The 15,032-nt window shown below is 44.0% G+C and overlaps 1 protein-coding gene across 2 annotated transcripts in view; it reads right to left on the bottom strand.

The window, feature by feature from the left end:
- The window catches only part of UGGT2 (UDP-glucose glycoprotein glucosyltransferase 2), a 137,298-nt gene that overhangs the window by 31,938 nt on the left and 90,328 nt on the right, over window positions 1-15,032 (bottom strand). For both annotated transcript variants that reach the window (XM_060233610.1, XM_060233611.1), the window contains 4 exons: window positions 6,211-6,338; window positions 4,668-4,763; window positions 3,587-3,689; window positions 1,500-1,579 (listed from right to left, as the gene is read on the bottom strand). In XM_060233610.1, the coding sequence (XP_060089593.1) occupies window positions 1,500-1,579; window positions 3,587-3,689; window positions 4,668-4,763; window positions 6,211-6,338 (407 nt within the window). The remainder of the gene's footprint in view (window positions 1-1,499; window positions 1,580-3,586; window positions 3,690-4,667; window positions 4,764-6,210; window positions 6,339-15,032) is intronic.

Below are 15,032 nucleotides of genomic sequence, written 5' to 3'. Positions count from 1 at the left end.
CAGTTGTTTCTGACCCTGGGGTGACATAACATCACAATGTTTTCATTGCAGACTTTTTACAGGGTGGTTTGCCATTGCCTTCCCCAGTCATCTACACTTTCCCCCCAGCAAGCTAGGTACTCATTTTACCGACCTCGGAAGGATGGAAGGCTAAGTCAACCTTGAGCCGGCTACCTGAACCCAGCTTCCGCCGGGAAAGAACTCAGGTTATGAACAGAGCTTGGATTACAGTACTGCAAGCTTACCACTCTGCGCCTTGGGGCTCTTTTTTTCTTTTTTTAACAAAGTTTAGGAGACAACCTTTTGGTCCCTTTTGATTTCTAAAGGCTTTATAAAAGTTCTAACCCAGATCTGAATAATGTACGACGACTACTAGTCCAATGCTCAACAAAACATTCTGTTCATGGTCAACATGTGCTATGAATGTACTAGCAATCATCAAAACCCCTCTAAAAATAGAACAACATTTCAGGATATAGCATTTGCAAGCAAAATGCGACTGTCCTATTCTATGGGCAAGTCCACTACCTTGTCACAAACATGAAGCAGATAATGATTAATTTGCTGCCCAAAATCCATTTTATGCCTGGGAGAAAGCAAAATACAAATCACAGAAATTCATAATATTGTAACAAATGATCTAATTAGTTTGGTAAAAGGAACAGGTTTCTTGGCTGTTGGTTACAAAGTAAAAAAGCAAATACAGCAAAAATGATAAATAAATGGTAACACTATTAGCTGCGATAAGCGTTTCTAATTATGAGCTTTCTTACTGTGAGGACATACTTTGATTAAAGGATAATTTTGCCGCATTAATTCAAGACTAAGGTTTCTTATGCACACCAAAGGATGGAGAATTCCAACATTTCTGCTGTGCAACTTTTTAATATATTGCAAATACTGTTTCCCTGACCTGGATGGCCCAGGCTAGCCCAATCTCTTCAACTCTTGAAATCTAAGCAGGGTTGGCCCAGGTTCACACTCGGATGGGAGACAACAGAGGAAGTCCAAGGTTGCGACACAGGGACAGGCAACGGCAAACCACCCTGAACATCTTTCACCTTGAAAACCGTAAAAGATTGCCCTAAGTTGGCCATGACTCGATGGAAGTTAAGGAAAAGGGAAGCAAGCACCAGTCATTTCCGACTCTGGGGTGACATTGCTTTCACAACGTTTTGGAGTGGACTGGGAAAGTGACCCCGCCCCCCCTTACAGGCAAGGCTACTACTTCAAGATGCATCTTGTATTACATCCAAGACTTTTTTGTAGAAAGAGCCCAGGAGGAACTCATTTGCATATTAGGCCACACCCCCTGATGCCACCATTGTTTCACGCAGGGCTTTTTGTGGGACAAGCCCAGCAGGAACTCGTTTGCACCTTAGGCCACACCCCTGATGGCAAGCCAGCTGGAACTGCATCCCCATGCATTCTTGCTAAAAAAAAAAAGGCTTGATTACATCACATATTTCACCCAGATTTTTTTTTTGCCTCCTACTTACCTGTTCAAAGGTGCTTCTGACAGCTTGATTCTACAGTTCATGAACAGCTTCACCCTCATGTTGACCACCTGACCAAGAACCTAACAAAAACAATTTTCGCATTTTAAAACATTACTTCGGTGGACTGTCTCCAGATCTAGACACACAAACATTCTTCCTGGTATAAACTCTTTTATTCTTTGTGATAAATGAAGCCCCATATTTAAGTGGCTTACTAAACTTTATATTGTGGCTCACTAACATTTACACAGCTACCCCCCTAGCACCTATTTTATCTATTTTAATCTATTTATGTAACTGTATTATATTTAAAATGTTGCTTATTTGTTTTAATTGAATCATGACGTGTCATGTCTGTGAGCCGCCCTGAGCCCGCCTTCTGGTGGGGGAGGGCGGGATATAAGAATAAAATTTGATTGATTGATTGATTGATTTTGAGATAAACAGCTTTTGAGCATAGACTCGAATTTAAGCAGGCAGAAATAATGCTGGTTTCTTCCTGTTCTCCCTCTGTTGGGGAGAAGCAGTTTGCTACTTTAAGTCATAAGAACATAAGAGAAGCCATGTTGGATCAGGTCAATGGCCCATCCAGTCTAACACTCTGTGTCACACAGGGGCCAAAAAAACCAAGTGCCACCAGGAGGTCCACCAATGGGTCCAGGGCTACTAGAAGCCCTCCCACTGTGACCCCCCCCCAAGCACCAAGAATACAGAGCATCATTGCCCCAGACAGAGAGTTCCAACAATATGCTGTGCCTAACAGCCACTGATGGACCTCTGCTCCATACGTTTATCACCCAGCATTGAAAAGTTGGATAAGGCTCTTACTTTCAGGAGATCAAAAGTTCTTCCTGCTGCTGAAGGGAGGGGCGAATTTTTACTTGTTAAGGTGAGGTGAGGTCAGGTGTCAAAGTTAGCAGCTGCAGGAAAGGTAGCTATCCAGATTACCCTAATTTTCTGAACTTCCCACTTAAGTGGTGGACAACAACATCCTTTGGAGTTCCAAAGTCAGCTAGTGAGGTCAGAGGGCAACACCAGGGAGAGGGGAAGGCCCAGGCTTTCAGGAATTATAATGTGTCTGAGGAAAAACTGCTGTAAAAGAAGGAACGGTGAACAACCATCCCCATTACCAGGACTGTTGTACGGAGATTAGAAGGCACAGTAGGCCTGTCCCCTCCTCCATTTTGTAGGCCAACATCCCTGCTCTGATTCCAGGACTTGAGGGGCGGGGGGGAGAGAAATGTATGATGTAACATTTGTTAGACACCATGAAGTGTCATTGGTTGGCTAAAAAAAGTGGTTGGAGGGAAATATTCAGAGTGATTCCGCAGTAGCAGTTACTCAGCCCTTGGGGCTTCTGCTTTCCCTGGCTCAACTGTTCAGTTCTCCACCAGTTACTGCACAGTCACATTTTGACCTGCATCTCTCTCCAGTTTTCCCCATGTCTTCCTGATCTTGTTTTTCAGAGATCAGGAATATGCAGAGAGAATCAGGGCAAGACACGGGTCAAAATGCGGCTGCATAGCAACTGGTAGGGAATTGATCGGTTGAGCTGGGAAAAGCAGAAGCCCGAGAGCGGAGCAACTGCTACTGTGGAATCATGAAAAAACTCAGCTTGAGATCCTGGAAAGCCGCTGCCAGTCTGAGTGGACAATACTGACTTTGATGGACCGAGAGTCTGATTCAGTATAAGGCAGCTTCATATGTTCAGTTTCATAAATAGAAAAACCCATACTTTACAGTAGCTTTCTAGTGAGGCAATCCATTTTAAATACTTTCTCTCCTAAGTCATATTAAAATTATTATATTTGATGTGCCACATTTGCTGCCTATCCTTCCCTCAAGTATCTCAGGGAAATATTCCGTGAGGCGGGTCACCTCCAAGAGAGCATGTGGCTGACCCAAAGTCACCCACCAAGTTTCGTGGCTAAGGAGGGAATGGAATCTGGATCTCTCAACACATTACACACACAACTCATACCTTGGAAATAGTAATCAAATGTCTTCTAACAGCATATACTTGCTAAATTAACAGAAAGATAAATCACAACGTTGCATTTGCATACAAGGAATAAGTAAAAACTTACGATTAATAAGTGTGACAACTTCTGTGCTTCTCGTGTCAGTGGATCTACAATACCAATGACATCCAGGAAAGGTTCATTTTGCTGTGGCTCTAACTTCAGTACACTGCAGAGGGAAAATAAATTCAGACTTTAAGTGTGACATGGAAAAGGTCATGTGCGATTTGAAGGCATAATGTCTACAGCAGAGGTCTCCAACCATTTCTAGCTTGTGGGCACCTTTAGAATTCTAACACAGACTGGTGGGTACAACCATAAAATGTCTGCCACAGAAGGCAGAGCTGGCCACAAAATGGTCACCATAGAAGGCAGAGCCAGAGACACACACAGAGGAAGCCTAAGTGTAAAGGAGGTGTGATTTTTAAAAAATGCACAGAAAAAGAAGAGAGAGAAACTAAAACCAACACTGTGGTGGCAGCTACCACCAAAATATTATTTTAACCAATCAGAAGTCCTGCTGGAAGGAGCTCCCCTGACCACATCCACTTTCTAAAAACATTTGGTGACAATCGTGGAGCAATGGTTACCATATGTTGGGGACCACTTATCTACAGGAACCATTACATAACACAAACTTTGTGTACTTTTACATTATTTCAAAATATGTATCCTGGCTCAGAACATACAACCACATAATTTGGTGTCTCACCACAAAATGAAAATGAAGAACATTTATTTTCAGTTATGAAGATTTTAGCTGATGATGTCTTAGAATAAGGTCTGTTTCTGGGTATTCTAGTAAAAGTATTTAATCTGTACTCTTAACGGCATCACTAAGCTCTCTTATGACAGCACATTTAGGTTTTTTATTTTTCAGATTAGACAAGAAAACACCTTATTGGAAGCTGAATCATGTTTGATGGGCAAAGTCGGGCAGCTGAGGCCTCAATAAATCACTGTAGATGGAGAGCACTGCTCATTGCCTCCCTAGTATTCACCATGTATTTAACTGTAAATCAAGAGTTATAAGAAGGTTCTTGAGGTTTTGAATGATCTTATATATGACACTTGGATACACTAACATATCATAAAACCACAAATGCATTATGATTTAAACAAAACAAACGACTTAGAGTCTTTTAACCTGAGTTGCTCTTTGAGAAATTCAACATCTTGGCGGGCCTCTGTTTTCGGCAAGGAAGAAAGGAGGGCATCCACTTTCATAACTAAACAACTGCCACTAAAAGGAGAGGAAAATCCAGCATTTATTTTTCAGTCTGCCTTTCAGTCACAAGTAAATTCCTCAGTAGTGGAGACTGCCCCCATATGATCCTTCAAATATAACATTACATTACATTAACATCCAATATAGCATATTCTCTTCAAGGATTTTTGGTGGCCAAAAACATGAGAAGGATGTAAACTCTCAATGGTATTAATGAACTTTAAAACATTAGAAAACAAGAATTTGAACCGCAACAGTTTGTTTGGGAAACTTATTCAAAAATGTGTATTGCTCTAGAGCTGGTTCATTTTCTGGTATTCCACCTTAACTGTGTGTGTCTGTTCCAGCAATGTGCAAATTGCATCAGCTGAAGCCATCAAAAATGACTTGAAGCTTCAAAAAAAAAATCTGTTTTTAATCACCAGGTTTTGCTCCAGAAATTCAACATTGCAGATCTTATACCGGTAGAAAACACTGTAACTGAGGAAGGAAAACGGACTTCCTCTTCTATTATCAATACCAGGGGCAGTGTGCAACTTAATGATCTATTCTGAACTGGGCAAACACAAGCAATTGAAGATTTTCAATTTTCTTACTTTAGTTGTATTACCCACCCTATTCATACAGGCATAAGGTGTGTAACAGTACCATTTTAAGCAGGGTTACACCATTCTAAGCCCATTGACTTCAGTGGACTTAGAAGGGGTGTGAGGTCATTTATAGATGGAAGTGCACGAGATCAAATTGCTTATTGGTCATTAAATATTCTGTTGTAGACATTAAGGTGCTTTTTTTAAAGCCACCGGCTCTTTAGATCAGCACCTGTCACAGAAAACACACACATTACAGTTATTTCTTTTTTTAATTATCAAAACACAGCAAAAGATCTGTAGCATGTATGGTTTTCCTTTCTCTTGTGAAGCTCCCTCTTAAGGGAAATACACCAAGCCCACTCAAAGAAAAAATGCTGACTATTCTCTTCTTCCACGTTTGGAGAATTACTAAGCAGTTTGAGACATTGATCTGATTCTTCTATTTTTAATTTGTTTTTGTTTTTTCTTACGGTATCATAAGCCAGAGATTTATTATTTTATGACAGAAATACAATACATTTGTAAAATATGATTTCATCCAAGGATATAAATTGTATACTGCAGAAAAAGCACTTTCAGTTTGAGAAATTTTCTCCTTTCATGCGAGTATCAGATTTGTTAAAATAAAGATATATGGCTCTTAAAAAATATTAACCTTCCTAATACAGATAGATTTATCCAGTTTTCCCTTTCATGGTGTTCACGTTCAAACGATGGGTTTTAAGCTTCAAATGCAAGGGTCACATTGATCTGAATATGAAGGAATGAATTCTGAAGGCTGTATCGCTCTGGGCTAGTGAGAGAGACTTGGCTAGGTTCAGTAAAATGACACAAAAATTATTTTAACGTATGAACTCCAGAAATGTTACCGTTTACTGCCAAGGCCCATTTCCTTGACAAGGGTCTTAATCTTCATTGCCGCAGAGCTTAGTGTCACTTTCTCCAGCAAGTCGAAATCTTTTGTATGGAATTCGTTTTCATGTAAAGGGCCAATTACCTTTGCAAACAGAAAATCAAGAGGCTGACAGGTCTTGCATTAAAAAAAAAAAAAAAAAGCTACATCCTGCTTTTTAAAAAGGGCTGAACATCACTGCGCCCTTAAAGGCAAGAATGATTACACGGAGAGGAGAGGTGATGGAATCTTGTACTACTTAAATGGCCCCAGCAACAATACTGCGCTTTAACGGAAAGGCCAGAAAGAAGAGTTTTCAAAAATGCAGACAAAAGGTGAGTCCTGAAGTAGCACAAAGTTGCTTTTGTGGGCACCACAGGACCTCTAGGGGTTTGTTACCCCCACCACTCCTGAAAAAAACCCTTACGCAATCTCTAAATAACAAGAATCACGAGAAAAACAGAGGCTCCTTACCCCCTTTATGCAATTTCTAAATAACAAGAAAATCTTGTCGTCTTAGTGTTGTGTATGTGGACTCATGTTATATTCCTTATCAGTGTTCCTGTCTGGCTCATTGGAGCCTTAAGGACTGAGCTTGAGGACTCAGGAACAATGGGCAGTAGAAGCCAAAGCCCTGCTGCCCTGGGCGAATCAGAAGCCCCGTGCTGGTTCAAACGATCCAATGGCATTCTAGCACGGGAACCCAGGACTGTGTATAGTTGGGCCCGTTCAGCAGTCTTTTCCAGCTTACTAGTTACTATGCTGTAACTCAATAAAGAGCTATGATCACTGCAACCTCGTCTCCTCCATGCATTGAACTCACCATATTATACTTAGGAAGCCAGTACCCTGACATTTCCTAATAAGAACACTTCTCCATCTTCCTTCAGCAATTCATCTGGGCTAATGATAAGAGTTGCCAACTCTGAGCTGGGAAATCCCTGTGATTTGGGGATGGATCCTGGCAAATGTGATGTTTGGGGAAAAGAGGAACTTCAGCAGGGTACAATGTCACACAGTCCACCATCCAAAGCAGCCATTTTCTCCAGGGGAACTGGCCTCTGTAGCTGGAGGATGCTGTAATTCTAGGAGATTTCCAGGGCCTAATTCATTGAACCACTATTATATTCAATAGCATCATGTTCAGTTTGGCATTTAGAAAAAATTGCTTAATTAATCCAACTGCCTGCCCCCCACCCAAGTTTCACACAGTGCAAATTCCTGTTCCCCTTTCATTCTGAAGACCAATCTCAGTTTTCAGAATTGTATCCCTTTGTGGATCAGGAACCAAAGCCAAACTCTAGCAATAGCTCCTTAAGGAGAAGGCTCTCCAAACTACACTGGAAACAGCAGAATAAAACTGCAGTGCCAATCCATGGATTGTGATAATAATGCCAACATGTGCAGCAAATTCAGGAAGATTTGACTTGAAGAGAACAGCCAAGCAGAAGAATGACAGAAAGAAAAGGACAGAGGGCATTAATGTGGGTCTCCTATGTGCACAGAAGACTCAGGATAAACCATGAAAATTCATCAGTGGGGTAGAAAGTCCCCTGGAACAAACGGGAAGGCATTTTTAAGCAACTGTAGTTCTAAACTGTAAACAGACACTTTTCACTTGGCATGTGATGCTTTGAGGTATTCAGATGGGAGACCACCAAGGAAGTCCAGGATTGCTACAAAGAGGCAGGCAATGGCATGCCATCTCTGAACATTTCTTGCCTTGAAAAGCCAACAGGGTTATCCTAAGTCAGCTGTGATTGACAGCACTTTTTACACACGCAGATATAGAGTGGGTGCACATGCTGGTTATTTTAATGCATGCCGCTTCAGTGCACACACACATTTTTTTCCTGTACCTGTGCTTGTCTTTGGACACATTTTTTCCCCTTCATTGAATAATCACAGCCACTTCTAACCACAATTCAATCTAGAAACTCAAACGCTCTATAGAAATATCTAAAAAGACTTGAAGAAAAAAATTCCTGAGAAAACAGGGCACACCTACAACTGTAAATATTATGAGTAACAACACCAGGGGTGGGATTCTAGCAGGAGCTCCTTTGCATATTAGGCCACACATTCCTGGGGAGGGTTGGGGCGGGGAGAGGGTTATTTGTAATTCCAACATTCATATGCTGTAATGGCCAATTGTACAAGAGTCAATAAAACATAAAAATATTTATTAAAAAAAAAAGGCCACACACTCCTGATGTAGTCAATCCTCTTAGAGCTTACAAGGCTCTTTTTTGTAAGCTCTTGGAGGATTGTCTACATCAGGGGGTATGGCCTAATATGCAAAGGAGCTCCTGCTAGAATTCCAGCCCTGAACAGCACTATTAGAAAGGCAGTCAGAACTGTATGCTCAAGAAAGCAAGGGAATTACACAACAACTAAAAGTGTAATCGTATGCCTTCCTTGAGGAAACAAAGCGAAACAATGCCACAGTTGTTAGAAGTTTGCTCCATTTAAGAAGGATCCAGGAATATTGCTTTGCACCTTTCCCCACACTCATGGATAAGTGATACTCAACTTTTCCAGGCTTAGATCACTTTTAAATTCAAGCAACAGCATGGAACCACTGAACCACAAGCATGTAACAAGCAAGCAACGTGGCTGAGGTTAGCTTTTTATTATTTACAATTTCTTAATACTAAAATACAGCCATTATTTACATTCTTTATGTATATTCAATACTTATTCCACCAAGGATATGAATGGTTTCTTACACTTGGGATCCTAGATTGTCCCTAGCCCAAGAGAGACCCAACTGTCGTCAACCAGAGCCAGGGCTTTTTCTCCCCTGGCTCCTACCTAGTGGAATTCTCTGCTGGGTAATATCCTCACCCTGCAGGATCTGCTACCTTTCCATAGGGCATGTAAGGTAGAGATGTTCTACCAGGTGTTCGGTACAGGGATGGCATTGTCATTCTCATTATGGTCGGGGGGCCTGCCTATCTACGGGACCGCCTTTCTCCGCATGTTCCCCAGAAAGCACTGCATTCAGGGACACAAAATCTATTGTCCATCCCTGGACCACAGAAAACCAGGCTATGCTCCACACGGGCTAGGGCTTTTTCGGTGGTGGCACCAGAAATGTGGAATGCCCTTCCAAAGGCCATAAGGGCCCTGCAGGATCTTTCACAATTCCACAGGGCCTATAAAACTGAACTGTTTCGACAGGCCTTCAACACCTGAATCTGGGAGAGAACCACCACCTCTCACCGCTGAGGAGCTACGAATATCATGGGGTCATGAACAGAAAAAAGAAAGATCCCGCAATATCAAAGTTGTATAGCACCACACAATGTTTTAAATGTTTTTTATTGGTTTTAAATTGTATTATATAATTGATTGTTAAATTCTGGAATGTTTCACTATAATTTGTAAATATTATTGGGATTTTACTGTGCTGTATGCTGCCCTAGAGAAGAATCCTGAAAGATAGATTAGATAGATTTTATTTACAGCAAAAGCCAACATCTTAAACAAAAGGGATAACTATACATATCCATAAGAACTATTTGAAATCTTGAAAGAATCTGTGCTGAAGAAGACTCTTCAGAGTCCCTTGCACTGAAAGATGATCAAATCAGTCAGTCTTAAGGGAAATCAACCCTGACTGTTCCCTGGAAGGTCAGATGCTGAAGATGAAGCTCAAATCCTTTGGCCACCAAATGAGAAGGGAACACTCACTGAAGAAGACCCCGATGCTCGGAAAAACAGAAGGCAAAAGAAGAAGGGGACAGCAAAAGCATTCTTGATGTAACTAACAAGAATTTGAGCAGACTTGAAGGATGGTGGAAGACAGGAGGGCCTGGCGTGACTTGGTCCATGGAGTTGCAAAGAGTCGGACTCGACTGTGTGACTTTACTACAACAACAACACTGCCCTAAGCCCTGTTTTTCATGGGAGGACAGCCTAATAGTCTAATTTAATAATAAATAAATAAATCCAGGTCTCAGTTCCATGATCACACCTTACTTCTGGGCACTCTATCAGTAACCACAGCTCTGCTTTCACACTAGACAATCCTAGGATCCAGCAAATCAAGTTCTTCTGCTAAAATACTCTTGACAATGATACAGCTGGTAACCAAGGCGTGATGCAGCTGGCTCTAAGGTTTCAAACCCTCTGCAAAACACAAACTCCTCCCTACTTATCGCAGAGTTAACTTTTGCCATTTGCAGTATTTGCCACATCCAGAGCTTTTGGCCTGAGGGTCAGAATACAAATAAACTCAGATTTAATAAAATGACAACTGCATTTGAAGTCAAGAGGTACCTCTGGAGAATCCAGTAGAGAAACCTCAAATTGCTTCATAACCTTCAATTATTCATTTTATAAACTTTGCCCTTTGCTCAGGGGTGGCAAGCTTATTCACAAAACAACAAATTGACTTATTCTCAGACATAATTAAAGAAAGCCCTTTCCAAATTAATGCCCATTAGCTCGTAGGGGTTAGTCTACTATCAGCCAGAACCAGAAGCAGAAAAATAGATCCATAGCTCTACATTAGTGCTGCCAGATCCAGGTTGGGAAACTCTTTTGAGATTTGGGGATGGAGCCTGGGGAGAAGAGGAACCTCAGTGGTCAAAATGCCAGAGTCCACCCTCCAGAGCAGGGGTGGCCAAGCTGTGGCTCGGGAGCCACATGTGGCTCTTTCACACATATTAGGTGGCTTTCAAAGCCACCACTGCCCTGTCGGCCGGCTTAGAGAAGGCATTTCTCTCTTTAAATCACTACTCCAAGTCAAGCCAGCTGGCAGCTTAAGAGAATGCATTTAAAGTTAAAGTTGCTTTCTTTCCACCTCTCCCTCCCCCATCTGTTTGTCTTTCTTCCTCCTTCCCTCTCTTGCAGCTCTCAAACATCTGATGTTCATGTCTTACAGCTCTCAAACATCTGACGTTTATTCAAAGCGACTTTTACGTTTAGCAAGTTCAGACACCCCTGCTCCAGAGCATCCATTTTCACAAGGGGAACTGATATTTGTAGTTTAGAGATGAGCTGTAATTCCCTGGCATCCCTCCTCCACATGGTACTTAGCGCAGCGCTATATTCCTCCTAAGAACTCCACAACGCCAGTCACACAGGGCTGATCCTAAATACTTACTCAACAGCAAGCCCTGTTGCACTGACAAAGGTGTGTGTAGAAGAGCAGCTGAGTAGTCCTTTCATTAATCTGTGCTGAGCTCATTCCACCCACAGCCTTTGCTGTCTTCCCCATCCCCAGCACCCATGCCCAACAAAGCACTTCCTTCTCCAGGCTCCCGTCTTTCTCCCCATAGCCTCAGGTTGGCTTAAGAAGAGGAGGAATACAAATGTGAAGTGAAAACACTACTTAGCCCAGTGAGGAGGAGGAGGATGACAAGGAGGAGAAGGAGACTGGATTTATACCTTACCCTTCGCTTTGAATCTCAGAGTGGTTTACAATCTCCTTTCCCTTCCTCTTCCCACAACAGACACCCAGTGAGGCAGGTGGGGCTGAGAGAGTTCTGAGAGAACTGCTCTGAAAGAGCTTGTGGCTGACCCAAGGTCACCCAGCAGCTGCATGTGGAAGAGTGCGGAATAAAACCCAGTTCTCCAAATTAGATTCCACCACTCTTAACCACTACACCAAACTGGCTCTCAATACTAGCAGCCCACTGCTAGAGGAGAGGGGGCAAAGGCTGCAAGGTATAAAGTAACCTTCCCACCCCTCCCGTAACTCCTCACTCCTGTCTTCCTCTTTCTTCCTGTGTCCTCTTTTGTTGTTGCTCTGATGGAGAGAGGGAAATTCTGTTTATTTCTGGGTTTTTACAGCTAACGTTGCCAACTCTGGGTTGGGAAATCCCAGGAACCTGGGAACGACCCTTGGCACTTACCGTGAGGGGTCCTTCTCCTAGGAGGAAAGGAGGACATCTTGGGTGCTTTCCCACCGTCCAATCAGGGAGGCAGGAATCAAAACTTCCTCTTCCTGTGGCTGTGGGGAACCACCCATCTTCAGTTCGGGTGACTCCGAGCAGCAGTATAACGTTAACTGTATCTATAAAAATAAAAACTTCTAACAAGTGAAACAACAACAACTATTAGTCTGTCGGTGCCCATAAAGGAGATGGGCGATCGACGAAGGTATAAACTTTATTGATAGGAAAAGTAGGGAACAGGCTCGAAGGCCATCAAATGTTGGTAGAGATGTAGTTAGGTACAGTGGAGAATTCAGCTGCCCGAGGTAGGGCGATAGATGGGAGGGCAAGATGTCCTCCTTTCCTCCTAGGAGAAGGACCCCTCACGGTAAGTGCCAAGGGTCGTTCTCCCTAGGAGGCGGAGGACATCTTGGGTGCTCCTAGAGCAGTAGGTTACTTAGGGAGGGATCGCCCTACTCAGGCAGTACATGCTGTAAGATTCGTCTACCGAAGGCCGCATCCGCCGACGCGTAAGAGTTCAGCTTGTAGTGTTGAACGAAGGTGGAGATTGACGACCACGTAGCTGCCTTACACACTTCCTCGACTGAGGCGTTCCTGCTGAAGGCTGCGTTGGCGGCTGCGCTTCTGGTCGAGTGTGCTGTGATCCCAGGCGGAACCTCGAGGTGCAAGGCCTTGTAGGCCTCCGCTATGCACTGCTTAATGGCATGACTAATGGCCGACTTGGACATCTTTTGCCCCAATCTGGGTGCAGAGATATTGATGAACATAGAGTCTGACTTACGTAGTGACTCTGTTCTAATCAGGTAGACTTTGATCGCCCTGTGCACGTCCAGGGTGTGCCAGGTTCGTTCCTTGGGGTGTCTGGGATCCGGACAAAAGGATGGTAGGTTGATCTCTTGATTTTGGTGGAATCTGGATGACACCTTTGGTTGGAAGGTAGGATCCGGGTAGAGTACGACTTTGTCCTTGTGGAACACGCATAGCTCCTTCCTAGCAGATAGAGCTCCTAACTCGGAGACCCTTCTGGCCGATGTTATTGCCACCAGGAAAATCGTCTTCATGCGAAGCATCTTTAAGGGCACTTGCATGAGCGGTTCGAAGGGTGGACCTGTTAGGGCGGTCAGCACTGGGTTCAGCCTCCAGGTCGGGAACCGATGGGTCTGCGGTGGGGAGCTTAAGGAAGCCCCTCTAAGGAACCGTCGGATGTGAGGGTGAGACGACAGGGATACACCATCCACCTGCTGAAGTACTGATGACAGTGCCGCGATCTGGCGTTTGAGGGTGGCTGGCTTCAGGCCGGGCTGTAGCCCATCCTGAAGGAATTGTAGCACCCTGGGAACAGTAGGGTGTAATGGATCCACACTCTTTCTCCGGCACCACCTGTGGAAGGCTTTCCAAGACATGTTGTAGATCCGCGTCGTGGATTCCTTTCTGGATGCTAAGATGGTATTCGTCACTTCGCTGGTGTACCCTAGGTCTAGTAGCGATCTCCTCTCAACCTCCACGCGGTCAATCTCAGCCATTCTGGGCGGGGGTGCCACACTGGTCCCTGCAGCAGCATGTCCGGCCCGGTTGGTAGGTGGAGGGGTTGCTCCGCCGACATCTGCTGGATTGAAGAGAACCAGGGACGCCGAGGCCACCAGGGCGCAACTAAGATGACTTCTGCCCCCAGCGACCTGATCCTTCTGAGAACTTTTGGGATGACCGGGATTGGCGGGAAGGCATACAGGAGACCTTGAGGCCACGGGGATGTTAGGGCGTCTGTGGCCTCCGCCTGACTGTGAAAGTACCTTGTGAAGAACCGGGGCAGCTGGTGATTCTGCGGAGATGCGAAGAGGTCCAGGGTTGGCGGGCCGAAGTGATCCACTATCTGTAGGAATATAGTCCTGTTGAGAGACCACTCCCCTGCCTGGATGCTCTCTCGACTGAGCCAGTCCGCCTGCACGTTGTGCGCCCCCTTGATGTGTTCTGCTCTTATTGACTTCAGATGAAGTTCTGCCCAGCCGAACAGTTTTCCGGCCTCCCTGTAGAGGGAGCTGGACCTGGACCCCCCTTGATTGTTTAAGTAGGCCTTCGCTGCTATGTTGTCCGTTCGCACTAGGACGTGTTGGTCTGAGACCTGGTCCTGGGAGTGTAGGAGGGCTAGGCGAACTGCCCGAAGCTCTAGTAGGTTGATTGGGAGGTTCGATTCCCTGGTCGACCACTGGCCCTGTGTTGGGATCTCGTTGAGGGTTGCCCCCCAACCGGAGAGTCCCACCTGGAGACAGGCAACCTTACAAAAAACAAAGTAGTATGCACATCTTCCATCCAGGTATTTCTCTGGCTGGGAAGAGGCTGTCTCTGTGAGAGACTGCAATATTAAAAAAAAGTTTGGTAATGAACAACTTTTGAAATTATATCTTTTTAGACCCAAAATCAGAAGATGAGAATTCAAAATAGCACAAAAAATACCTCAACTGTATTTCCACACTATTTCCACCCTCCCCCCCCTCCAGATGTGAAAGGAGGGGAAGGTTTGAACAGACAAACCAAAATTTCTTCCCTCTTGGATTAGGTGAATGCTTACCTTAACAAAGGCTAAAAACAGACACAATGGATTTGGCCAGTACTCTTATCTGACCCTGATAAGTTTTTACAAAGGAAAGGTGGAGGAGGAGAATAATGAGCTTTCTGCCTGGGTGGGACTCAAAATTGTAACTCTTTCCAGTTTCTTTAACTCAAGCTGAATTTGGCTGAGTTTAATTCAAGAGGGTCTGCATGAGATTTGCCAATCAGTACTACATTAGTTGTTGCTGCTCCTGCAGCTGGAGGTTCTACTTTCTGTACGTTCAGATTTAAATGACAAACTTGCCCATTTGAGGTTAGCTGTCTTGTGTTACTGTGACCTTTGAGA

Source organism: Heteronotia binoei, chromosome 3 (genome assembly GCF_032191835.1).
Source record: "Heteronotia binoei isolate CCM8104 ecotype False Entrance Well chromosome 3, APGP_CSIRO_Hbin_v1, whole genome shotgun sequence".
Classification (NCBI taxonomy): domain Eukaryota; kingdom Metazoa; phylum Chordata; class Lepidosauria; order Squamata; family Gekkonidae; genus Heteronotia; species Heteronotia binoei.
Note: the sequence above shows the minus strand (reverse complement) of the source record. Positions and strands in the feature narration are given on the sequence as shown.